The following is a 27,718-nucleotide window of genomic DNA, read 5'->3' on the forward strand; positions in this document are numbered from 1 at the left end:
AATCCCTGACCATTCTGTGAGAAGGAGTCCAGTGGGCGGAGTCACTCAATGCACTGGACTTTTTAGCATGGAAACATCAGTGATTTCACATAAAGATATATATCAATCCGCTCAGCTCTTTCTGCTGTATAACATGGTGCTAATAGCTTAGGTAGCATTTTCACAGTGACGTGTTCCCTTTAAGTGGATAGAAGATGACACCATCTATACGTCTTCATGGTTTAGTAAGACAAACCCCTTTAAGCTGGCACTGCTGATGAACCAGTTTTGCCTTCCTATGGTGTCGGTCCCTTTCCAGTAAGTGATCACCGGGGGTCTCCCACGATCACTTACTGTCAGTGATGGTCACATCCTCACAGGTTTAGCTCCCCCGCCCTTCATTGTCACACATCCTATTTTGCACCTTCCCCTTTGACCTTTTTCTACTCTGCCTCTTTCCTTATTCTTATACACATCTTCTCTTTGCCTACAGGCTCCACCCCAGGCTTATCTGCAACCCCTCCGGCCTCCCTGCCCGGATCCCTCTCAAGCGTTAAGGCTCTCCAAAAATCCCCCGGGCAACAGAGAGAGCGCAAATCCTCCTCTTCCTCCACAGAGGACAGGAGTCGGATGGTGAGTCTGCTTCGGTATCGCAGATAAGTGACCATGTCCTGGTGACCGCTGCACTGACCGGGTTTTCTCTTGCAGAAAACGCTCGGACGTAGAGACTCCAGCGACGACTGGGAAATCCCTGACGGACAGATCACAGTCGGCCAGCGGATAGGATCTGGTTCCTTTGGGACTGTGTATAAGGGAAAGTGGCATGGTAGGTGAAAGAGAATAACACAACGCATCTGAACGCGTTGGGACCAGCAGATTTGTATTTGTCATGGTAGCGCCACTCCTGAATGTCAGGAACAGACTAGAGAAATTTTCAGCGAAATTTACAGCGTTGGAGCCAGGGAGGTAGATGCACGTTCAGAGACCTCCTTCCCGACTCTGTGACAAAAAATGTTTGCCCGCCGGACTACCCCTTTCAAGGGTTTGCCTACAAAAGACACTTGTGCCCTGTCTGCAGGATTGGGTTAGACAAGAATGGACTCCCTTGCGGTAGTCGGACATGTGCTTTGCTGTTCTATTTAGCTCTATCGGCAAAGATGACCGTCCTAGTTTAGGTGAGCAAATACTAAAATCCTGCTATAACCGTCTCCATCTTTTCCTCTTATTACAGGTGATGTAGCTGTAAAAATGTTGAATGTAACTGCACCGACACCTCAGCAACTACAGGCCTTTAAAAATGAAGTTGGCGTGCTCAGGTAGGTCTGTTCGGCCTGCAGGTCTTGTGACTTTATGCTAAGGAAGGGATGGGGAAGCTAAAGCTTCAGCTGTCCGGGCATGATGGGAATTGTAGTTTTGCAACCGCTGGGGAGGGCCTAAGGTTTCCCCATCCCTGTGCTATAAGGTATTGACTCTAGCCACCCAGTGATGCTGTACTGATGCATCATGGGACAGAGAGCAGATTTGAAATAAAAAAAGAGGATGCAGTTTGATATCTGAGAGTGGCTGATCAGAGGTCACATGACCCAGATGCTTCAATGGAATATATGGATGCAGAAGAGCTGGGATGAACCAGACGATACTGCAGGATAGCATAGTGATGACTGCTTTGAGGTCAACCATGTTTTTTTATGTCCAAAGCTAAAGCTTTGGCTGTTCGCGTGTGATGGGAATTGTAGTTTTGCAACAGCTGGAGAGGGTTGAAGGTTCCCCATCCCTGTGCTATCAGGTATCGTATCTAACCGCCCACGTAAAACCATACATCATGGGATGGAGAGCAGATTTAAAAGGGAGAGGATGCAGTTAGATATGTGAAAGTCAAGATAGTGGCTGATCAGAGGTCACATGACCAAGAGGCTGCAATGGAATGTATGGCTGCAGAGCTAGGATGAAACAACGACACCGAAGGATAATATAGTAGTAGTTGCATTGCAGGGAACGACCTCAATGCAGTCATGTTTTTTTGTGTCCAAACTGCAGTTGCGGCCATGTCCTGGGCTCGAATATACATGCTCTTTATAGACTCGTATAGAATAGTCATTTATACCGACTTCTTTGTCTCCTAGGAAAACTCGGCATGTAAACATCCTGCTCTTCATGGGTTATTCCACCAAACCCCAGCTGGCAATAGTGACGCAGTGGTGCGAGGGCTCCAGCCTCTATCACCACCTTCACATCATAGAGACCAAATTCGAGATGATTAAGCTTATCGACATTGCACGGCAGACAGCACAAGGCATGGAGTAAGTTTCTCCCCCAAGATGTCTAATAACGCTTCTCTCCTCCATTGTTGCAAGATTCTACAAAGTCTTTCTCTCTTCTGCTTTTTTTTCCCCCCCAGCTACTTGCATGCCAAGTCAATCATCCATCGAGATCTGAAAAGCAATAGTATCCTTTTTCCAACAAGCAAGGGCTTCCCAGTTGGGGCCTATGAGTACAACGGACACAGACAAACCTAGTGTTTTTAGCCTCTTTCGCCAAATAGCCATGGGGCTCAAGGGGTCATCAGTGTCCCATCTTCTGTTGTCTCCTTAACCCCTTGCTCTCTTTAGATATTTTTCTTCATGAAGACCTCACAGTAAAGATCGGTGACTTTGGCCTAGCCACAGTGAAGTCTCGGTGGAGCGGCTCTCACCAGTTTGAACAGTTGTCGGGGTCCATTCTATGGATGGTAAGAAAACACAGTGTGAATCATCTTCCTTTAAAGAGACACTGTCAGTAGGTTTCAGTAGTCCTGGATATTCATGAGCCCAGTAGTCCTGGATATTCATGAGAATCAGAAAACTCCGCCCACCAGCTGCTGATTGGCAGTTATCTGTCCATGCAGTGTATAGGCAGTTAACTGTCAATCAGCAGCTGGTGGAGGGGTGTGGCAAGAATCCTATTCTCCTGCATATCAGGAGTACGGCTGAACAGAATGATGTAAGTAATACACTAATCTGTTCAGCAATTCTGTCTATAGTTTATGCAGCCCTAGAATAAACCTACTGACAGATTCCCTTTAAGGATGAATGTCTAACCTTAATCCAGGGGACCCCGATCCCATGATCCCTAGCGTTCTCAGACCCTACTGACATCACTGACGTCTCTTCTTACCACAGGCCCCGGAGGTGATCAGAATGCAGGACAAGAATCCTTATAGCTTTCAGTCTGATGTCTACGCTTTTGGAATAGTTTTATATGAATTAATGACCAGTCAGCTACCGTATCAGAATATCAACAACCGAGACCAGGTGAGAGGACATTCTGGGAAATACAATGGAGCAATGCCTATTGCCACGACTAATATATATATGTATGTGTATGTGTATGTGTATATATATATATATATATATATATATATATATATATATATATATATATATATATATATATATATAATATGTGTGACTGCATTTTTTTTTTTAATAAAAATTTTTCTTAATGCCATTTTTCCAGATTATATTCATGGTAGGAAGAGGATATTTGTCTCCAGACCTCAGCAAAGTTCGGAGTAACTGTCCCAAAGCAATGAAGAGGTTAATGGCCGACTGTCTAAAGAAGAAGAGGGATGAGCGGCCCTTATTTCCACAGGTAACGCAATGTGATCAGGAAGGGATTGCCAGGTCTCTAGACTTCTTGTAAGTTTAGTAGTCTGATGCTGTTGATGGAATCAAGGGTGAGAAGAATAAAAAGGGTATTGCGCCATTATATATGATGTGTATATGTGGGTTTTTTTTTCCCTTTTAAATCTAAAAATATTGTTAGATATAATATTTTAACATTTAAACATTTTTACTTTGAGCTATTGGCAGTAGTAAGGGGTGACGTGGTCCTCTGCTGTCCCTAATGGCGTTGTCAGGTACTGCAGGGCTGCAAAATCCCTGGTCCCAACACTGAGCCTTCTGTGATGTCTATATAATACATGTTTGCATTATAACAGATATTACACTAGGGGAAGCTTCTGTGTCACTAGTGCTTCAGCCTCCCCTGATGTCTATATAATACATGTTACCTTTAGAATACACGTTAAACATGGGGAAGCTGTCTGTGCCACTAGTGCTAAAGCCGTGGCACATTGTAGCAGAGCAGGTGGTGATTGACAGTTATACACTGTCATTCTGCTACACTGCAGCACTGACACAGATAGCTTCCCCAATGTAATGTCTATTTTAATGGTAACATATAGACATCAGGGTAGGCTGCAGCACTACTGACACAGACAGCTTCCCCAATGTAATGTCTATTTTAATGGTAACATATAGACATCAGGGTAGGCTGCAGCACTACTGACACAGACAGCTTCCCCAATGTAATGTCTATTTTAATGGTAACATATGTTATATAGACATCAGGGTAGGCTGCCGCACTACTGATGCAGACAGCTTCCTCAAGTGTAATCTTCTGATGTCTGTGTAATACATATTAGCATTAGAATGGACATCTACTCAATTGCAAGCAACAGAACTAGCGATATGTAATCATGCAAAGACCAGGGCTTGAGCAACCTTGCAGTTCCTGACAAGATTCTGGCAATTCTGCATTCCCGGTTTCCCTTGCAGTCTTCTCTGTTGTAATAAATCCGGCTTACTCTGAGTTGGTATTGAGCGGAGTTACTAAACTGTTCGAGTTCAGCAACGTTCTCCGAACCGCAGCACGCGGCATTTGACTGGATACCGTCCCAGAAAAACACGAATACAGCAGCTCCGCTCAGCACTACTCTGGATACGTTTCTGGACTGCAGAAGGTGTAACCATAAGCCTTTTCTAAAATGTTTTTCCGTTGTTGTCGCCATCAGATCCTCGCCTCCATTGAACTCCTGGCCCGGTCATTGCCAAAAATTCACCGCAGTGCATCTGAGCCGTCGTTGAACAGAGCCGGCTTCCAGACAGAGGACTTCAGTCTGTACGCTTGTGCTTCTCCAAAAACGCCCATCCAGGCCGGTGGATATGGTGGGTTCACGATACACTGACCATGTGACCCGACCCCCTTTAAAATACAAAAGAAACACAAGTACTTGCACCCCCTGCTGGCAGGAGTTTATAAATGTCTGTGTGACTGGTCTATTGTTACATATAGAGAATGTATATTGTAAGATGGTGGCTGCCTTCTGTTTTAATGGTTGTTATATTTGTGGAGGTTTTATTTTTTATTTTTTTTTTATTTTTTTTTGGGTTAAGACACAATGTAATAAAATATTTATCGGTGGTCCCTGCAGATCCACTACTACATAGAGTAACTTAATATCCTCCGGGTCTGAGCCCGGCCTGTCCTTGTGGTGGCTTGCTGCTTTCCTTTCTGGCTGTTTTTTTTTTCAAAGTCTGAAGATTTGGTTTTTGGTATTGCTGTGAATGAGTTTGAGAGGCTTTGGAAGAAAGCAGCCATTTTTTTCCCCCTAGTGTCTACAATCCCTTTAATAGATTTAAGATGACAACTGTGTGCAATCGGTGGGGCGCCAGCCGAACGGGGGGGGTCCAAGTGCTCCTCTTGGAATGGAGCCGTGAGTGTAGTATGTCATAAGGAAAATATTATTTACCATGCTCAATCCCCAGGAGGTAGGCATTGCTTGAAGTGCATGGCAGCCTCTTATCCCCATTTTCTTAAATGTTTAGAGGGTCATTTTGTGGTGGAAGAGAGTTGTTGACCTTTCTCTATGGCCCACAATACTGTTATACAAACTGTACAGGGATGAAAGTGTACTCATTATATAAACACTTTTGACCTCGGGGAAAAAAGTTGTGGTCTGAATAGTCAGACACCTACCAATCATTAAACAAGTGGGGTAGAAGAGACGAACTGAATGTAGTTTCTCCCTGCTCTTTGCTTAATACGGGCCTATAGACTCTGTCTTATTGACAGAGCTTGGAGTAAGCACACATCTTCATAGATAGAAAATATAAAAAAAGTTGAGGGCACTCACCATAAAAATTGTAGCTTTATTGAAGAAAGACTAAAACGCCATGCAGTATAAAGCAGACAGCGAGGACGCCAGTGCCCAAGGTGTCCTTTAGCACTGGCGTCCTTGCTATCTGCTAAACCCTGCAAGGCGTTTTAATTTTTCTTCAATAAAGCTACAATTTTTATGGTGAGTGCCGTCAACTTTCTTATATCCAAATCTTCATAGATAGAAAAATATAAGAAAGTTGGGGGCACTCACCATAAAAATTGTAGCTTTATTGAAGAAAAATGAAAATTATTTGCAAGGTTTAGCAGACAGCGAGGACGCCAGTGCTCAAGGACGCCTTGGGCACTAGCGTCCTCACTGTCTGCTATACCTTGCATGGCGTTTTAATTCTTTTTCAATAAAGCTACAAGTATATAAGAAAGTGAGTGCCCTCAACTTTCTTAGACTTTTATCCAAATCTTCATAGATTAAAAAATATATCAATGAAGTGAGCACCCTAGTTACTATAGTGCAATATGTGAATGAACCTTGATTTCACCTGGGTAGGGTTTGCATATGTGTTGTCGGGGTCCGGGGGGCCGGTTAGATGGCGCATTACGGGCACAGGGAGAGGTAAGGAATGCTTCATTGAAAAATTAGCTGAGGTCGGACTTCTCCTTCAAATTCTCAAAAACTCCTTTTGTAACCTAACATCTTAACCCTACTTGATTTTTTGTAACCCCTGCCTTGTGTGTACAGATCATTCCGCACCTCCTGTGTCGTTGAATATCTGTTGTTGCCGTACGTGTCGTGTTTCTTGTGCTCGCACTAACCTGTCTAGCTTGTGGTACAGACAAGCGTCGGACCTATTTCTGCTTTTAATCAAATTTTAATTTCTTTTGTACCCCCTCTGCAGGAGAATTTACAGCCTTCAAGTAACGGCACAGTCAGCACAAGCACCTCTGTTACTACTTTAAGTCTCGTGTTCCTCTAGTTTCTTAGCGCTGGGACTACATTACAAAAAAACAAAAAAAAAAAAAAAAACATGCAGATAATACACCCATATTGTAAGAGGGAGCAGCATGAACCATCAAAGGATAAAAACATGGGGGGGAGGGAGGGGAAAGGGACCAGTTGAAACCCCTGTGTTCCTCTAGGGAGTGGCTCAGCACGGCACGCCCCACAGCTGAGAGGAGTAGTCTTGGCAAAGGGGAGGCGGAACTTCATTGCAGAGACTCTTTCTGACTGTCTAAAATACTAACCCACACATTCTATGTGGATCCTGCTCTAATCATGATGGGAACTGTCTGCAAAATTTTTCTTTATTTGTTTTTTGGGAAATAAAATGCTGGATCTCCATATCTCCACCCCCCCCCCCCCCCCCCCCAACTCCCTTACCCGTGGTTTCCTGCTGGTACGGTACAAACTCCCCAATGTATCCCTTAACACACCTGCTAGACTAGTAATCAGCTCTTTAAATTCATGAAGATTTTAAGAGACTCTCCCTAAGGCCACTGAGTGAGTGGGGCTGAGCTGCAATACTAGATACTGCCCATGGACAAGAGTGGTGCTGTTCCTCGGGGGCGGTAAAATGAGACCTAATTCCCTATAAGCCCTTCAGTTTCAGTTTAAGCCCCTTCCCCCAACCCCCGCTTGTGTGCACTTACTGTATTAATGCTTCCAATCCACTATTTCGAGCACTGATCTGGGCCCGCACTTGTTTCTATAACTGTCTGACCCCACAGATCATTTACTCGCTGAAATACTCCCCTAAGGGATGAGCTAGATGTAGTTGTCCACTGTCCAGCCCTCCTTTTCCCTATGCGGGGGTGGGGTAATGTTTATGATCAGCAAGACCACACAATAGTTTACTACTGGATGAAATGGAGATTCTGCATTTTATTCACTGTCTAACAACTTAATGCAAAAACTATCCATTCATCTTTTTAAAATTAATATATAACGTCCATTCCTTGGGGGAGGGGCTAAGAGGATTCTGTTGTCAACATTCTCCTCTCTCATCTGCTCTGGTATTTCATTCCTTTTGGTGAGGCCTTGCATGGACTGAAATGGAACTGTTGTGTGTTTTCTGGACTTTTACAATTCAATTCATATCCTACACGGTCAATGGGTGGCACCCAAATCAAAGATTTAAATTCCTTGCTGGTTGGTCACATGGTCATAGTAAACCCTCCCCCGCTTAAATTCTTTTCTTGGCCTCACTCTCTCTTTTTATGCTGTTACTTTGGAATCCCTGAAAGATGTGCCCTAGTAGAGCAAATCATCATAATTCACTCTCTTGTCTTGACCCGCCAGGATTTTTTTTTTTTTTTTTGGGCTTGACCAACAACACCCGTAAAAGCGTGGCAGGATTTTAGCGTGTGTGAGCGTACGTCTGTGAGTGTTCATGCTACTGGTATCAACGTTACGACTAAATATTTATACTCCAAAGCCTAAACCAGTAGCTACCTACGAGGTCATAATTTTAGTTTATTTTTGTACAGTTTGAATTTTTTTTTTCTTTTTCTTTTTTTTTTTCTTTTTTTAAATTGCTATTTATTTAATTTATTTTGCTATGTAAATGTGGAACGCTTTTGGAGTTTGGCCAGAGTTTGTATATGAAAACTAGACCAGTTGCTTGTGTAATGGACTTGCCTCCCACCCCCTTCTCTCATTGCTTGACTCTTTATGTTGGGTTCCGTCTGCGGGACGGACGCCATGTTGTGGCCACGACATAAACTGCCCCAGTAACTGATGTACATATCTTTTTAGAATATTCACAGAGATTCACTACTTTGAAACACATTTTAGGAAGAAGAATGTTTGTTTTTTGTTCTTGATTTTTCCTTTTTTTTTTTTTTTTTTTTATCCACCAAAATGCTGGAATACTTGTTCGGAATTTTTTTTTCTTTCATTACAATAGGGCATGTAGTCAAAAGTGTTTTTTTTTTTTTTCTTTTTAATCCAACAATCCCCCAACATTTGTTTAATTTTTTTTTAGTTGTGTTTCCTCCCCTCTAATCTTTCATTTTGTGGAGACACTAGGATAGGCCATCAGGGAAAGTCTGAAATTACCTTTTAAGCTAGGCCTACAAGGCAATTCCTGGTCACGTGACTCCATCACTCATACAAGTCAGTGGGGTGGCCTTGACTCAGAAGCGGCCCTGCCCACAATGTTGAAGTCTCTTGTGCGGCTTGTGAATTACAACGTGACTTGTGACAGGCAGTTACCACGTGGTGGTTCTTGGTCACACGTCCGGGAATCCCTATGTAGCCCTAGCCTTAAAGGGGCTGTGAAAGACTGCAAAAGCCGCCTGCTTCCTGGTTCTCATTTCTGGCGATTCTATATCTTGGGAGTAAGCCTTCTGAGTAGAGATGAGCAATGCGGGCTTCGTTAGGGTTCATACAAAGCTGAATGTTTGGCATTTTGAATACCGCTATCTGCCCGCTCTGTGATGAAGGTGGATACAGCCTGAGGACTGCCTTTATCACCATAGTCTGTATCCATGTTTTCCAGGCGGTCTCAGGCTTTGTCCACCTTCTCCACAGTGTGGGAATCAAAAGCCGATCGTTCCGCTTTGTACGTAACGTAGCCCGCTTCACTCAACTCTACTTCTGAGATGTGATGGGGCTAGTGCATATTAGTATCTATATCCTAGTATCTGCAACACAATACCATGTGGGTATGGTTTTCGTGATGATCGGCATATGGCTTACTACTAAGATGTGGAATCACCGGAAGGCTTCAGACATCATCTGCTCTCAGGCAACCGCTTTAATTTTGTGGTCCACAGAAACATTTGCCTAGTGTGGCGCTCCCTAGTCGCAGGGCATGCTGGGAGCATTTCTGTATTCGGACATTCTCAAGCTTCACGGCAGAGCACAGAAACTGATGGCCATATCCATAAGAGGGCGGACGCACACGGCGTCCTACAGACACCAATGATTATAACGCACACAGTAGCGCTACATGCTGGTTCATTTTTTTTCGCCAATCTGTGGCGAAGGCTTCTAACGGAACCTCCAACGCAAATGTGAACTGGGCCTTATTCACACAGGACTGAACTTTAAAACTTTGTTTGTTTTGTTTTTTTTGTACTAGAGATTTCGATTTTCTCTTTTGTTGTGTTTTGTTTTTAGTTTTTTTTTAAATTCCTCAAGCCTTCTGCAAATCCTATCTCGTTTTAGTCATCTTCTTCCTGTGTGTATCTACATATAGCACGTCTCCAGCACTGGGTCTTGTATCAGAAGGTTCCAATAATAATCCTGACTACGACTACGATAATAATGCACCCGTATAAACCGAATTCTATGTTGCTGTACATAACTGTCAGTCACTGACTTACAGTGCACATTCAGGTTGGAAATACTGGGGGATATGTATAAAAGTGGTGTGTAAATTATAATAAAGACCATATTTCCAAATGTTTACATTGTGTCCATTTACCCCACCTAGTCTCCAAGCCGAAGCTTTTTAACTTTTACGAGAGGAAAAAAAAATTATTTTATGACTTTCTCTATTGTTTCAGGTATTTTTGGTTCCTTCCGTTCAGATGTCTCATAATAAACATTCCAGCTGTGTTCTTGTTCTTTTTCTTCGCTTAAAATTATTTGAAATTTTCAGAAAAATCTAATTTAAAAAAACTCTAATAGGAAAGGGCATAATGTGACCACTGCCAAGCTGCCTTACCCCTTCTCTGTCATCAAGGCAAGAATATTTCACGAATACAGCAAAACAGGGGTTGTTATGGGGATATTCTGGACACCGACCCTAGCAACTGGTCTGTCCCAGTCAGATTCGGAGGCTTGACTGGACTCCGGTTTCTTTCATTACCAAGTTTTTTGTAAAGAAATAAATTTAGGTGGAGAACTGGTGGGTTCTGTCGTCTGGAGTAACTTTTTCGACATGGCACCAGACGTCAAAAGTTACTGATCGCACCAGGTTTCACCCACTGCAATTCTGAGGAGAGTGTTTCAGGATGGTAGTGGGTCTCTGGGAGTAAGGCTGGGTTCACACTGCATTTTTTTTTTTTATTAATTTTTTATATATCCCTTGTATGCAAAAAAAAAACAAAAAGGATTTGAGTGCATCTGTTTTTTGATCAGTTTTTTCCTTGACTTCTATTATAAGGGTACGTGCACACTACAAAATGGCAATGGAAAATTCATTGCGGATTCCACAGCTGCGGACCGTGGCGGGCACGCGCATCTCTGCCCGTGTCATAGACTATGGGCAGGACAATGAACAGGTTTATTCTTTGTACGGACAACAGAATGCGCCCATGCATAGAATGGAGTCTATGACACGGGCGGAGAAGCGCGCCCACCACAGTCCGTGAGCGGGCTCAAGCTGCGTAGTCCACGATGGTGACCCACGTTTTTGTTTACGTTAAAATAAACTGATGCATTTTGATTCTTTTTTTTTTTATATAAAAAAACCCCTTTTAAAGTGTTGCTGTCATGTCAAAAGTTTCTGATCTCACTGGGTCTTACTCCTGAGACTCGCTGCCGTCCTGGGATACAGCTGGGAGCAGTGCAGGAGGGAAGATTGGGGAGAGTTAGGAGTGAAATGTTGAACCAATAGCATGAATAAAACAATTTAGAAATTTTTAGTTCCGATACTGCTTCATGTGAATCGGTAAAAACCTATTTTTATATCTGTGGTAAGTTCGGGTTATCTAAGCATATGTGATTGGTATACACTTGTCTCTATCAGCTTGTTATGCAACTCTCAATTGTATAGGCTCATGAAGCAGCAGACTGGCATTGAGCACTAGCATTTATTGTACTTTTGAAACTTTTGTATATTAGTGGGGGGTTTTTTTTGTTTGTTTTTTCCTTTAGATTTCGCCTGTTTTTGTTTTTTGGCTCATACCTAAAACAACAACAACAAATTTTTATTTTTGTACCGAATTTTTAAAATGAAACCATTCCACTTGCCATGAATTATGTTACCACATTTCCTTGCTTTCCATTTCGAGGATTTTTCCACTATGCACTTTACAGTTTCTGTTGAAATCGTAAAATAATGTTGAATGTTTTTCATTTCTAGGTTATAAACAGTTTTTGGGGAAAAGCAACCTAGGGTATTCAGAGCCCCAAAGTCTCGGGATACCCTAGCAAGTAATGGGTGAGGGGGGCCTTTCTTTTAGGCTATGTCCGGAAGATAGCCGCCATATTGCAAGTTTTTTCTAATCAGAAAGTAGCATATGAGTGCAACAATTCTGGTCTTCTATCATATATCTCTTTTGTGGTTTAAACACTATTGTAAACTCATAAAGATTGGATTCAGCTCTGTGTTCGGCACCCTAGAAAGCACGTCAAATAGCTTTGCTTCAAAGGGAATGTTCCCAATCGATGCAACTTTATATGTTAGTTTTTAAACCATGAGAGATTTTGATAATCAGATTACGACGATCGATTTCCGAGACCTTTCTTGTCATCTTTATATGTTACATGTCCATTTTCCCTTTAGAAAAACTATCCCTTGATCCAAGATGGCGGCCATGTTCTAGTCATAGCCTAAAACATAGCCCCTCCTTTACCTATTACCTGCTGGACTATACAGATACTTTTTTTTTTGTTTGTTTCTGAAATATAAGGGTGTCCTTAAACTTTTCACTCCACTACAAGGTGGAAATCTTCGTTTTAAGTTTTTCTCTTTTCCACTCCTGGTTTTGGCTGCGAATACTGTCCCAAAATACTGTGTATGTGTGTGTGAACACACCCTAAAAGGGTGCCTTTGTTACATATCCTTTTAGGAGTGTTTGATCAGTGTTTTGATCAGTTATTTGTTTGAAATGTATATGATTCTTTGTCATCCTTGCATTTATCCTCCTCGGATCCTAATCCACAGCCATTACAGCACCAGATCCACCATTTTAGACTCTGATATTGGATTAGGGCCTATGTCTCTGCACTACAAGGTAGATTTGCTACTGTGCTTAAGCAGCCATATTGAATTTTTCCCAACTTTTCCTGCTACTGAAATAATGTAAGGGAGAATGTCAAGGCCCATTTCACTGTAAACTTTATGAATTTAGAAAATTCTCTATCTTGTGTGTTTTTTGTTTTTTGTTTTTTTTCCATGTCAATGTAAAATATGTGTATATATTTATCTATGTTCATACGGTGACATTTTAGTTTAGAACATTACTACAGCAAGTGCAATAAATTACCAAAAAAAACTAAAAAAAAAATACAAACTGTGAACAATTAAACATGTGCACCATCACCATTGCTGTCCATTGTATCTCATTTCATGTGAAATAATGCATGGTTTGTCTTTTTATTGTTTTTAGAATTGAATTTTATTTTTTTTCTAAGTTTAGTTTTTCAGAAAAATTGGAATACTATTATAATCAGAATCATACATCTTAAAAATTCGGTAGGAAAGCTAATTTAGTTTCTTTAAAGTGACTCTGTACCCACAATCTAACCCCCCCCCCCCCTTCCCCAAAACCACTTGTACCGTCAGTTGCTTTTAATCCAAGATCTGTCCTGCAGTCCGTTCGGCAGGTGATGCAGTTATGGTCTTAAAAAACAACTTTTAAACTTGCAGCGCTGTGTCAAATTGATGTGGCTTAGCCCTAGGTCTGCACTGCCTCTCCATCCCTCATCCCTGCTCTCCTCATCAATAGAAACGCCCCTGGGTAGCATTGTCACCTGTCTGACCACAAAAGTGCCTTCACGATCCAGCACATGTGTTCAGACAAGTGATAATTAGGAGAAATCCTGCCCAGGGGTGTTCCTAATGATGAGGAGGGATGGGCTCCAGCTTGGACTTTTTTTTTTTTTTTCCTCCAAAAGAGTCGAGGAGGAGGTGGCTGAACATAAACTTGAACCTACCTCCCAAGTGTTTGTCAAGGTAAATATATTCATTTAGCACACTTTGTTTCTCACTTTTTCTTTAATTTAGTCCATGGACAGATGGGTAGTTGTTTAAGGAGAGCAAAACTGAAATCTGCCCCTCCCCTCCTACCTGGGCACACAACCTAATGGCTAGAATGTACAGCAGGAACAGGAAGTGGCACAGTAATGACAACAGGGCAGACATTTTGCCTCAGAAGAAAAAGGAAAGCATGAAAGATCACAGAAAGTCAGTAAAATAATTTTATTTACCAATTTGTAGTCATTTATCAGTTGAAGATGGGTCTCATAAATGGAAAACACCTTTAAACCTTTTTATTTAATTTTTTAAATATAATGCTTTAGCTGACCTTACAGAAAAGACTAAGGGATTGAGAGAGAGAGAATGGTGAACCAAACAAAGTCAGCTGACAGCTTTCTCGATTTCCCACCCCCTAACCCTTGTCAGGTTATTGATCACAGAGGGTCTTACTCCTGTGACCTGCTGTGATTAGGAGATATAGTCAAGGAAAGAGCGTGGTAGCAGCGCCATCCACTCCCCGGAGGTATTTCCCTAACTGCTCAAACAATGTATATCTATGAGATTACATTGTCAGAATTACTGGCTGGTTGGGGAATGGACCGTGGCTGCTGGTGTACTCGCTCTCCCCAGCTATATCTTCTGGTGACAGCGGGCCCCAGCAGTGAGACCTGCAGTGATCAATAACTTTTGACATGTATGATGACGAAGAGAGAAAGGTCCAACCACATCGGAGAAGTGATCAGATCTACATAATCCAGTTAAAAGAATGCAACGTTTTGACCACTATGGGTCCCCACCCCCCACATATGCATAAATAAGTCTTGGGGTGCTGTTAGACCTTCGTCTCTTCAAGTCTGTACACCTGCATATGTGATTGTACACTTTCCAGCGTTCATCCAGTCTGTACCAGGACAACATTGGATCCGGTTCCTCGGTGCTGTTGGACTCCTGCTTCTGGTTAATCCTGATGACATGTCAAAAGTAAATCTATAATTAAAATAAAAATAAAAAAAACAACACTTCTATGATATTTTAAGTTTATTGGTCCCGCTTCTTTTTTTGAGACAACTACATTCAATTTTATGCCATCTGGTTCACTGTTAGGTTTCATCCAACGGACCTTTTCCACATTTGTTTAGTCTTACGTATAGTTTTCTATCTCGTCTCGGTGCCCCAATTACGTTCTAGCAGGTAGACCACCATTCTCCGTTGACTCTTATAGTTCACACTTTCAGAGAACTTTCAGAGAGTTCTTCCCCCCCCCCCCCCCCATGACTTTGTATTAGATGGTGCGAGCATGTCTATAAATTATTCTAGCCTTTTTAGGTAGTAGTGGAGCCAATGCTTTGTCAAGTTTTTAACTTTCCAGTTTCTTTTATTTTTCTATTAGTCTTACTGTCTTGGGGAAAGTTGGTGATAAATCTTGGAATTATCTCGTCCTCCTTATTACTCTTCCCTACAGTCTCCCTATCGATCAAGTTGACTTCTCTAGCTGTTTAATTTTTCTCTTCGACGTTATTTCTCAGAACCAGACTTTGCTCCTCAAACTTAATATACTTTTTTTCTTCTTTTGTAGACCTTCAGACACTTTCAGGAAGGTTCTTAGAGTCCATTTTCTTAAAGATTTTTAGTTTTTTGCCTTGAAAACTGCGATGCTCCACTCATTGACCTAGCTCCTTTTATTCTCTTTCGTACCATGGCGCTATAAACAGGTTGTAAGAGTAGGGATTGACACGGGGGGTGCACATGGAAGGGATGTTTCCAGACTCGTATAGTAAAGATGAATCCTGACACTCACCACTTATGATTAGAGATGATCAAACTGCTGATGTTTAGGTTCGTACGAACTTGAACCATCGGCATTAGGTAATAGGCTGTATCCCTGTTTTCCAGGCGGTACGCAGGCTGTCTCCACCTTCCCCACGGAACGGGAAGGCAGCGGGAGTCAAATGCCGATGGTTCGGTTCGAGTTTGTACGAACCTGAACATCAGTGCTGTTTGATAATCTCTACTTATGATGAACTTGGACATTTATTGTAGATTCGCATATCGCAATGTTCACAGGACACGCTTTAGCGTTCCTCATCAACTGCCACAGTTGGTAAAAGAAAATGCCAAACCGCATCCTGTGAACATTGTGATATGGGATTCTACAACAAAAGTCCAAGTTCATCATAAGTGGTGAGTGCCAGGATTCATCTTCATCTTTACTACACATAGGTTGGCGTAAGCGGGGGGGGTAAGTTTTGCCCCCATCGCTGTACCTCCACTCCAATACAGTTTAATGGATTCCGTCTGTTCATCTCAAAAACTCCAGTCATACTTAAAGTTAAAATTAAAAACGCCAAGAAAATCTTTGGCAATTTTCTGGCTTTTTTTTTTTTTTTTTTTTTGGAGGCCAGGAATAAACCACACAAAAACTGTGTGTGAAGCTACCCTGACACAAGTATCATATAGATTACAGCCTCAAGCTGTGACCTTGAAACTATACTATCGGTTGAACATATGTGCAGGGAAGGAACACTTCCTTTTGAACTGTATACGTTTGAAGCCCAATTTTTTTTTTTTTTTTTTTTTTAATGCCGAAGATTTATATTGGATTCACTTCTCTTTTATATCACTGTTGGCCATTTGCAGCCAAGTGTCATATGTGACCAGAAGTAATAAGGTCCAGGGCTTTAGCCTCATGAGTCAAACACCATCGTGTATGGACATCTTTTATTTTTAGTCTTTTTAGAATTTTCCAGTGACCTTTTTGGGTTATACTTATAAAACTTATATAAAGAACATGAGTTACTTATATAAAGAGTATAATTGTATAACTATTATTTGCACAACACCACTAGCCCTGAACATAGATAATACATTTTTACCGTTCCTGACTACTTTGGACCATGTTTTTGTTTGCAATTCTTATCTTCTATATTAACAGGTGTTCTGCACTGTGTATGTTCTCACTGTGTGTATACATATATGTACATTAATTTCATTTGCTTCTATGAGCTAAAAGGGGTTATCCAGTGCTACAAAAACATGGCCACTTTTGCCCCACTCTTGTCTCCAGATTGGGTGAGGTTTGAAACTCCGTTCCATTAAGGTAAATGCCGCTTAATTGCAAACCACACCTGAACTGAATACAAGAGTGGGGCAAAAGTTTTTGTAGTTCTGGATAACCCTTCTAAGCAATTTACAAGAAATAAAAGTGAAGGACGCCTCTTAGTGTAATAGATTCAAACAAATGCGTAGTGTGGATAAAAGGAAACGTATTCCAGCAGTCCAATAAAATCTGGTATTTATTGTGTTAATTCCGTAAAATCGTTACATACAAAAAACATAGAAAAAAATGCTAAATGCTTATAAATGCGTAGTGTGAACAGGTTCCAATTGAAAGGCACTCATCTATGTTAATTGTGCAGACACCAGGTACAACATTATACTACGCTTAGATTGGGGCAGATGTCGCTCACGAAGGTTCGCTACCGGAGGATTCCAAGGCGAGGACAGTGTAGCAATGGCTCACCTGGACCAGGTAAGACTAAGAATGTTCCTCCTACAGGCAAGCACAGCTGACCAAAGATATCTCCAAGAAAGAAACTTTCCATGTGAACCAATTAGAGATGAACGAACTTCGAGCATGCTTGAATCGATCCGGACCCGAACTTTCGGCATTTGATTAGCGGTGGCTGCTGAAGTTGGATAAAGCCCTAAGGCTATGTGGAAAACATGGATATAGTCATTGGCTGTATCCATGTTTTCCAGACAACCTTAGAGCTTTATCCAAGTTCAGCAGCCCCAGCTAATCAAATACCAAACATTTGGGTCCGGATTGACACAAACCCGATTTGCTCATCTCTACAACCAATATTAAGGAAACACAGAGACGCTTCTACAGATCAAAAGGCTTTTATTGTTTAAAAAACAAAACAAAAAAAACAATGCATTTCGGCTTGAGAATTATACAGAGCCTGAAGACGGCTTGGTATAAGTGCCTTATTACACGGACAGTTCTGGTCCTGGACAGTGATTGGCTGAGCGGCCCGTCAGCTCAGACAGGCCACTCTGAAGCTGCGGTGCGGGGGAGGAAGCAAAGCCAGGAGAACACAAGAAATATCGACTGGTAATGTCCATGCAGCCCTCACTAAACAATTATCAGGCCATGTAATAGGCCCAGTAAACGAGCACCGGTCTAGCAAAAGTTTGGTAAAAGAGTCTGTGCCTCCGTAACATCAGTTCACACAGATATAGTTTCTTTTTTCTATCCTGGAGATACCTTTGTCACCTGTGTATGCCTGTACGAGGAACGTTCATACCCCCACCTGGTCTAGGTTAACCATTACTCTGAAAACGCCAGGTGTAAGGCTGGGACCCAGAAATACAGGACAAGTGAATCCCTAACCCTGGCACCTGACCCGCTGCCCCTTCCTTTTGGAGTGATCGGCTCCTTAGCAGGCTGACCCTAAAACTAAAGACTGGTCACTCTTCTAGGATAAGTGGAACACAGAGACAAGGACAAGTAAAAAAAAAAAAAAACACAATATACTTAGGGTCAGCTAGCTGGGTCAGAACCTATCGATGGTCAAAAAGTTAAGCCAAAATCTAGAAACCAGGAAATAACGCTAGCTTAGCCACTCTCAAAGAGGCTCTATTGCAGTCAAGGGAGCACATGGGGCAGTAGTCTTACGGAGGCTTGAGTTCCAGCCCCAAGGTGTGATTGGGGCAGAGACCCCAGACCCCAAACAGATCTGACTGGCGGTGATGGCCACCAGTCAGCATTAACATAATTGCAAACACTTAAGCTGTTCGGCCAGGGGGCAATGAGGCCACAGCAACAAATCGAGGATGCATCGGTGTGCCATAACAACCAGCCGGGCTGGTTGCCAGGGAATCCATCGGCGCACCCCTAATGGCCAGCTGGCCACATGCTCTGGCAGTGCTGGGAGCTGAGCGTGAGGGCCGGCTTCTAACACCAGGATGGCTTTCACCCGACAAAATCAGACCAAGAAGAATCATTGCATAACGTTTTGCAACTGTAATGTCACCTATAATCTTTACAGATCAATAAATCTCCACACCTTTGCACTAATACATTGTTGATATACAAAACACAAAAGACACAGACACAGGATTATAGGAAAATGGAAATGCTTTATTTAATTATAACATGTATACAACAACTGACAAAAAAAAAAACCTAAATCCAAGGGACCATTAAGAATATAAACGGACCCCAGAACACATCGACATGATTATTGGAATGGACCAATGGTGACCTATAACTGAAGCCCTGTTAAAGTCCAAGTGCTATTGCATGAAAACAACAATATAAGGAAAAGATGAATAATAATAGCCTTCCATGAATGCAAAAACAAGCAGGGGGAAAGGTAAAAGTAAAATATGATCCAATATACGGTATTTCAAAATATTGTCGGCGTTCAGGGAATTCCACGCGTTCCATCCCTTCCTGGAGAATGATGGTTGACCTTAGGGAGATCAACCAAAACACCGCGGAGACACCATCACGTGTTTCTTAACGTCAGTGAATCTAGGAACATTGCCCCCTGGGAAATCAAATATGCAAAAGTACTGGGAGACACCATCACGTGTTTCTCAACGTCAGTGAGCTAGCCAGACCTTCCTCTGGGAAGGAACAACCAAGCCAAAGGCGTTCTCCAGTCACGGAAACCACCTCAGCAAGGTATCCATCCACAGACAGCTGTTTTGGGTTTTTTGCCCCTCATCAGTGTGGAGTAGGTTTCTGGCTAGTGGGAGCAAAGCCTAGTAAGTGCATTCAAGAGAATGATGGTTGACCTTAGGGAGATCAACCAAAACACCGCGGAGACACCATCACGTGTTTCTCATCCCTTCCTGGAGACTTGGATAATGTCTATTATTGTATTGTAAATATTTATAACAAACCACATTAACCAAGATAATGAACAGTTGTAATAATCCTACCTGTGTGCGGGCGCCTGATGAGAACCTGAGCCTCTGGCAAAATGGCTGCGGCATGCAAAGTAAAGTGCATGGCCCTCCCTTATCGGTCACCTGATCACGCCTATACATCATCAGTAGCTTAACATGAAACTAACTTTTTTTTGACCTTCTTCAGGTCAACCCATAGATTTTCAATTAAGTTCAGGTCTGATCCATTCCAAAACCAATTCTGTTGTTGATGGGGGGGGGGGGGGGATGCTATTTGGAACTGACCATAATTCCTGTCACCTTGTCTATAGCCTTAGTTACAGCTGCAGATAAACAGCCCCAAAAGCATAATATCGCCTCCACCATGCGCCTCTGTGGGTATGGTGATCTTTTGGTGATGTGCAGTGTTGGCTTTGCATATACTCTTTGGAATTGTGGAATTGCCAAAAACATGATGTAGATTTGGGCAAAGTATAGCCAGGTTTAGATGTTTTTCTTTGGAAAAAAAAAGTTTTTTTTCTTGCCATCCATCCCACACCCCCAACATATGAAGAATACAGGAAATTGCTGTCACATGCAGTACACAACCAGGACTTGCCAGAAATCCCTGCAGCTCCTTGTTATAGGTCACTTGGCGCCTACAAGGCCAATTTTCTTGTCTTTTCATCAGTTTTTGAGGTGTGTCCAGTTCTTGGTATTTTCAGTGTTGTTCCGCTCTTTATCCACTTCTTGATGACCGTCTTAATTTTGTACCATGGTATAACTTATGCCATAGAACTGGCCCTCTGACAAGTTGTTTTGATCCACAAAGTAACGACTGGAGTTGTGGATCTGCTGTACCATCGCTAGCGATGGCGTAAGCCGCACCAGGGAACGGAGTCCAAGAGGCCGCTGGTCTTCACCAGTGCCCACTGCAAGGCGGAAGGACTTGCTGCGGCAGGTGACCCCCGGGTCACTATCCCTGGCTAGGCTTGCTAGCGGCGGCGGGCGAGGTGCAGCTGGAAACACATAGGCTGACAGCAGGAACATAGGAGGACTCACGGCTGGAACTACAAGTAGGAAGAACACAGCAGGATGGACAGCTGGAACCACAGACAGAAGGAATCATGGAGAGCTGGGACCACACACTATGGGAAGCATGCAGAGGCTTCAACAGGGAATGTCAGGGCAGGTGTTTGTGCACTTAACCAGTTAGGGATGCACTATTCCTTAAAATCTATGACATCTGGTGCGCACCACCCAGGACAGCGGGGAACAGGAATGTGGAACAGTAAGACGACCCCAGGGGCGGAAGCAGCAGTAGCAGTGCCGGGCCCCTGCACGTGGGCTCTGGTGTCTGAAGGAGACGGCCGGCGGAAGAACGGGTGTGGTGACTGCCCGAAGCATGGGCCGCCGCCGCAGCCCTAACACCCAGGATCCTTTTCTCTGGGTGTTTTCCTTGATCACACCATTCTCAATATACTCTCCACTTTACTGCTTGAGAAAGCCCCACAAGGGAGGTCGTGACATCTTGGCCCAATGGTGACCAGACCAAACTTCAATAGCTAAGATTTTCACACCGACTCTCCGGGGTCATGGTCACAACCAGGGCAAGTGCTTATTCAGTGTATATTGTTACATAATTTCACATATTGTCTATGTTTGTTTTCACTGCTTATATAATAGTAATGCACATCTGGGTGTAACCTTCACACTTTTGGATATCAGTATGGCTGCAGATGACTGAAGGACGTCTGGTTAATGTGTAATAACGTTCCTTCAGTCTGCTGTATATAAACCAGCTCAAAACTCAGCTCTTCGGACAGCTCCTCTACCTCGTGGCATCTCAAGACTCCTGAGGGCAAAGAGCGCCCCCCTCCAGCCTTGTCATCATGCAGCTTATTCTGACTCTACTATTGGGGATCACAGTGGTCTCTGCAGCTCCCGAAGGTAAAGTTAACGTCTCTTTTATACTCACTACATACTAGTAATAAGTAAGAAAAATACCAATAACTTTATAGGCAAAAAAATTCATCAATTCCAACAAGATAAAAAGTTGCATTGTAACTGCCTGATGTATCTTATTGTAAAAAAAAATGTAGGTGAAGTTCCAACTCATTTGCTCCATAGACCGTGGTGAAGTTGGATTTGATTGACAGGAGAAACACACCCTTCTTCTCGCTAATAACACGTCAAAAGTTACTACTAGTGATGAACAAAACTTTTCAAAAGTTTGGTTTGGCAAGTTCGCAAATTATTGGTGTAAAAATTTTTAATTCCAAAACCTAACCTTAACAAACCACAATTACCAATACTTACCTGTCAATACTTATCTGCCTGTGCTCACCAGGTGTCCTCGGTCTCTGGTGTCCTCCGCAGCCAAAATCCCGCTCAGCCAGTTACTGACTGAGATGGGACAGTACAGAGGCCAGTGACTGGCTGAGCGGGCCATCACTCTTGAGACACAAGAGTGACAGCCCACTCCGCCAATAACTGGCTGCCATGCTGTCCTGTCTCAGTCAGTCAGTGATAGGTTGAATGGAGTGTCACTCCAGAGAGGAGAGTGACGGCTGGCTCAAGATGGGAGAACTCCGTGGCCAGCGATTGGCTGAGCAGGCTATCACTCTTAACTCTTCTCTGGAGAAAGACAGCCTGCTCAGCCAATCACTGGCCACAGTACTGTCCTTTCTCAGTGAGTAATTGGCTGAGCGGGCTGGAGACACTAGAGAAACAGAGGAGGACACTGGTGGAGCACAGACAGGTGAGCACACATTTTTTTTCTGCAGCGGCCATTTTTATTGAGCAAATTTAAACACAAAGCTTGCAAAAATTCGGTTACTTAAAGAAACAAATTTTTTGCAAACTTCGTTGCGAATCCAGCTTTGCTCATCCCTAGTTGCCACAAATAACGGTAACACTTTAAGGTTTTGTCCTGTGATGTTTACCATAGCCTGTGTTCTGCTATAACGCTCCTTGGTGCCAACCTTCATAAACTTGTAGTTCTTTTAGCTCTTGTCTTACTATGGCACAGTGTCTCCAGCCAAAACTTTCTGGGAACTGTAGGAATGCAGGAGGGTCTTCCTCTTTTGCCAGGGGTTGAATCGGGAAACCCCTATCTATGCTCAGTCCTCACTCACAGGTAGTAAGAATAAAACAACTAAGTATATTTTTTTTTTCTCAGGAAGTTAAAGGGGTCAGCCAAATTGGGCAGGACTCTTCTAAGAAACGTGCCTGAGGAGGGGGTAAATAAAAAAATAACACGTACCTCCTTTGCTCTTATCCCCGTTGTGCAGCTGCTTACAGGTTTGGGATGTGATTCAGCTGTCCTTCTGATTGGCTGAGTCCCTAAACCTAGAAACGGACGCACAATGAGGACTGCAGCTGCATAGTAATGATGAGATCCAGGGAGGTAAGTACATGTTTTTTTTTTTTTTTTCACTCACCCTCTCCCGCGTACATCTTAGAAGAATTATGCCCGGACAACCTCTTTAACCCTCCTAGGACAGGGAAGAGTGCTACATATCATGCACAACACAACTATGAAATTTTATGATTATACTCCAAGTGGTGGTAAAAGGGCTATATACTACTCCTAATATACCAGAGCCATACTGGTATATTATGGTGGGTTATGGTGGGTTAACCAAAGGTTGTGAAAACAGTTTCTACCAAACACATACAGTAGGTCCATGACACATAATTTATGATGATACTCCAATACTACACACCTCACGTGTGGACACACAATCTCCACCCCTCCTGGACGGTCTCCCGGTAAAAGCAAAGAGGCGATGGTAGTACAATAGAAGGGCACCACACCAGGAAGGGAGAGGGAGAACAGGTGGACTCACAGGCGCCTACGGCCTCGGGACAGCCGTTTCACACCGACTGGCGCTTCTTCCTGCCAAGGAGTCCAACGGCTGTCCCGAGGGCGTATGCACCCGCAAGTCCACCTACCCTCCCTCTCCCCTCCTGATGTGGTGCGCTGAATAAAGAGTTTGAAGCCTGAAGATTCGGTGAGTGCCCTGTTGTCTTCTATTGTACGACCATTGCTGTGACCATACCACAGATAGCAGGTGCCTCCACAGAGTTCCAGTTTGTTACAATCAATTTGATTTACAATACTCGCTTTATATTCTTCAGGTCGATGGGTCAATAACTACGATCAAGTTCTCCACTTTGAGTGTCAGCGTCATCAGAGCATTAACTTAGTTTACAGGTAAAGTGGGGTATAATAACGGGGAAGGAAGAGTAACGGCAAGGCATGTGCAGTTAGTCCTGCCTTTATTGGGGGGGGGGGGGGGGGGGGGATGCCTTGCATAAATGTTATAAAGGGAATGGCGATTTCACTCACCAGTAAAGGTAAACACCGATGACATATGAGTAGTGATGCGTGAACTGATTTGGAACAAATTGGATTTGTTCCAAATTTCACAAAATTTTTTCGTTATTTTCTTTCGGCCTCACTATGGCGTATCCTTGAGATGTTTTGTAAAAGTACTCACCTGCTCCCTTATTCCTATCTGTGGCCACGCCTGGACTGGTGTTCTCCACCTTGGCTTCTAGTGACCATTTAGTGATCAATAAAGCTCTGTAGGGTTTTTTCTTTTACAATGCTAAGTAATGACTAGAGACCAAAGATGACAATACCAGTCTGGGTCTTGCCCCAAAGAGGAGCAGGTGAGTATTTTTACAACACTTTGCAGTAAGGACTTCATGGTTCTCAATGCATTGCCGTTTATTGTTTATGTCTCATGAAGGAAAGTAGTGACATCATCACATAACTCTTTAAACTCAAATTCAAAACAAATTTGATGTCCCTATCACAGCTGCATTGCCATCCCCGGCCGCGGTTCCTCTCTCATCCCACGCCCATTACCTCCTGCCCAGTGGTTCCATACTTCCTCCTCCTCCTCCCTCTCTTCAGACCAGTACGCGTTCCCGCCTCAAAGGGCGCATGCACCAGCTCTGCTTAGATTTAAAGGGACAGTGCATTTCTGATTGGTTTGCACCAAATCACCTGTGCACTATAAATACCTGCACCTGTCCTGCCCTTCCTTTGTTGGTGCCTCTGCATGCCTCCTTTAGCGTGTTATCCCAGCTCTCTGTTGTTCCTGTCTGCGGTTCTAGCCGTGTGTCCTGCTGTGTTCCTGCTGTCTTTAGTTCCAGCCGTGAGTCCTACTGTGTTCCTGCTTGCACACGTGTCTCCAGCTACTTGTGGCGGGCACTGGTAAAGACCAGCGCCCCCTTAGACTCCACTCCCTGGTGGGGCTTGCGCCATCGCTAGCGGTGGTACATCGGATCCACGACTCCAGTCGTTACAGTCCCCATCCGGTTGAAACCTCCTGAAACAAATATCCAAAGGTTTACTTATCTCTTTTAAAACACTGTTGGTAAGGGTGTGAGGATTCCGATGACCTCTTATGTAATATTGATGGCCTATCCTGAGGATACGCCATCAATGTTTGAAACTAAATAACCAATTTGGAGTTCTTCCAACAGTAGCCGATCAGTCCCAATAGTATCCAGGGCCCATAGCAAGTACTATGGCTATGGTTACACTCAAGAGTCACTTGGTGTCTCCTAATACTCATAGGGTATTACAAACCACTGTAAAAACTCCAAAATATGACTATTTTATTTGAATCCTGCCCAAAAAGTATTAATACCCTCTTATGCCTTCCTCCAGCGTCCATGACAATAAGCGCGAGGATCGTGTCTGGGATTTCGGCTGCCAAAATACCTTCAATGCAGCAGGTAGCTGTACCTGGACAAGTTACGTCAATGACTTCGACCAAGAGTTCTCTTACATCTGTCCATTCGGCTCTGTCCTGAGTGGAATGGATAGTTATCATGATAATGGAAAAGAAGACAGGAGGTAAAAATATTTTTCAGTTAAATGGGATTTTCAGTACTTACTCCAATTTATATTGATTGAAATTAACCAAACTTCTTCCCAGACTTGTTGCTTGAACACAGGGCCAGGTTTTCATCTACAGTATGTCAGAGGTAGTGCAATTTCTCCCTATAAAATTATAGATACTATGATGGAAACCTGATGTGTAGGTCGCTGTTGGTGTTTCTCATTTGACAGGTTTCAACTGTAATGTTCTGAGGATGAGGACACAGTGGCTCTGGGCCAATATTCCAGTACATGTGCCCTAGATGCTCTGGTGCTAGTGACACTTCTTATTTTAGAAAAAATTGGTGCATGTCTTAGGTCAGTGATCTCCACCAAAGTCATGTCTATGTGATAGGGCATTCCTGAATCTAATGTGCAAAAGATTTGAAAGAAATCCTGACAATTTTTTTTTTCTAGGTGGAAATTCATGTGTTGTCAAGGAGATAGAACCGTTCAACGTAACTGCAAATGGAGCGACTACGTTAATGACTTTGATAATTACCTGAGATGGGATGCCCCTGCAAACTATTACCTTACTGGGGCTCATAGCTACCATGATAACAGCAAAGAGTAAGTATTTTGACTGAGATAGGAGTCAATAGGTTCATCTCAGCGACATAGTAGGTGTTACTCTAATGGCCCTACATGGGCACCATTATGCAGCATATGGACTACCTGTTATTATGTAGCCACTTGGACTTATAGAGACTTGTGTTTCACACAATGCTCCCAAGTCTGAGTAAGATGCACCAGATGCATTCAGAGGTGCAAAATTCTTTCTGTCCACATGCAAGACTCTAAAATCCACTTAATCTAAATAACTGGCGAAGATTTCTCTGGTAAGTAGAGGTGACGGGAGACGTTCTCTATGCTTGTATCCATGTCTTACAGAACTCCCATCCAACCTAGGCTGTTACAGAACCGAGCAGTTCGAGAAGCGAGTTGTGTGTTCCCATAGGGAACAATGTAGATGTGTTTAATTGTTTTTTACCCTCCATGGGTCAGATGGGTTAGGGCTAGAGATGAGCGAACCCGCCGGATTTCTGGTTCGTTTCCCAGGCAGTCCTTAGGCTGTATCCACCCGCTGCACAGAGCCTGCAGACAGCGGGAATCAGACGCCGAGAGTTCTGGTTCATACAAACCAGAAATCCGGCTGGTTCGCTCATCTCTAGTTAGGGCGCCCTGCCCTCAGAGTCTAAAGACTAGCAGTAAGTAGTGATGCACCTTGCACCACTACTTACTGTAAAGGAGCAGGGATTCTCGTCATAATGAAAGGAATCCCCGCTCTAAATGGGTGTTCCCCACGGCAGAGAAGCAGGAGCTGGGCGGCTGTTTGATCTTGGCACCAAATTCAAACTGGCTGGCGCTGAGTTCTAACTGGGGGAGGCCATCAGCGGTGTTGGGAGAGGCAGCAGCAGAGGCCGGGAAAAGTGTGAGCCTGCTGCTGCTGGTTGAGCGGTGCGGAAGGTGTCTGGCGCTGGAGATCGGTGCCTGCAGCTGGTGCAGCTCCCCCAGCAGCCACCGGCCACATTGTCCGCATTGTGCATTGCACACCGGCCACTGTTAGAACTCGGTATGGGGCAAATTTGAATTTGGCACTGAGTTCTTACAGCGGCCGGTGTGCGGCAAGTTCAAACAGCCGTCCGTCTCCTGTCTCTCTCTCACCCCACCACAGCTGCAGAGAACACCTGTTTAGAGTGAGGATTCCCGCCATTATGACGGGAATCCCCGCTCCTGTAACCTTGGTTTCCAAACACCTCAATACCTCTCAACCAAACAATAGTTCCGCTGACCATTACCTCCCCTGATTTTGTTCGGATACCAAAGTGTGCAGACACTAAGATATTACTATATTACTATTAGCATCATCCTTTTTGTTTCTTTTGCTTCAATATAAATCTGTTTTGTTTTGCAGGGACAGACGCTGGAAGTACTACTCATGTGAGAAGAATTAATAAAGCAAAATTATCATAGCAGAACCTGTCCTGTCCTATCATTGTGATCCATGTAACCTTTGGATGGCGCCGTGTCTTGTTTTATAGTAGTTTACATGGTACATTATACTATAGTATGGTGTAGGGTAGCCAAATAGAAAAAATACACACTATATGGCACAACATGTCCC

General features: G+C 43.3%; 1 protein-coding gene across 6 annotated transcripts in view; it reads left to right on the forward strand.

Annotated features, from left to right (window-relative positions):
• Positions 1–27,571, forward strand: part of BRAF (B-Raf proto-oncogene, serine/threonine kinase) — a 60,185-nt gene extending 32,614 nt beyond the window's left edge. For 3 of the 6 annotated variants that reach the window (XM_069967331.1, XM_069967346.1, XM_069967360.1), the window contains 10 exons: positions 473–612; positions 688–805; positions 1,211–1,295; positions 2,103–2,279; positions 2,378–2,424; positions 2,589–2,707; positions 3,138–3,269; positions 3,475–3,609; positions 4,814–4,967; positions 10,429–13,103. In XM_069967331.1, the coding sequence (XP_069823432.1) occupies positions 473–612; positions 688–805; positions 1,211–1,295; positions 2,103–2,279; positions 2,378–2,424; positions 2,589–2,707; positions 3,138–3,269; positions 3,475–3,609; positions 4,814–4,967; positions 10,429–10,463 (1,142 nt within the window). In that variant the 3' untranslated portion in view covers positions 10,464–13,103. Of the gene's footprint in view, positions 1–472; positions 613–687; positions 806–1,210; positions 1,296–2,102; positions 2,280–2,377; positions 2,425–2,588; positions 2,708–3,137; positions 3,270–3,474; positions 3,610–4,813; positions 4,968–6,815; positions 7,002–10,428; positions 13,104–16,527; positions 16,537–23,834; positions 23,911–25,380; positions 25,570–26,010; positions 26,164–27,508 lie in introns of those variants that run through there. The other 3 variants (XM_069967340.1, XM_069967354.1, XM_069967368.1) reach the window with 2 other exon arrangements.
• Positions 27,572–27,718: the final 147 nt, after the last annotated feature.

The sequence above is a fragment of the Dendropsophus ebraccatus genome, chromosome 1 (genome assembly GCF_027789765.1).
Source record: "Dendropsophus ebraccatus isolate aDenEbr1 chromosome 1, aDenEbr1.pat, whole genome shotgun sequence".
Lineage (NCBI taxonomy): Eukaryota > Metazoa > Chordata > Amphibia > Anura > Hylidae > Dendropsophus > Dendropsophus ebraccatus.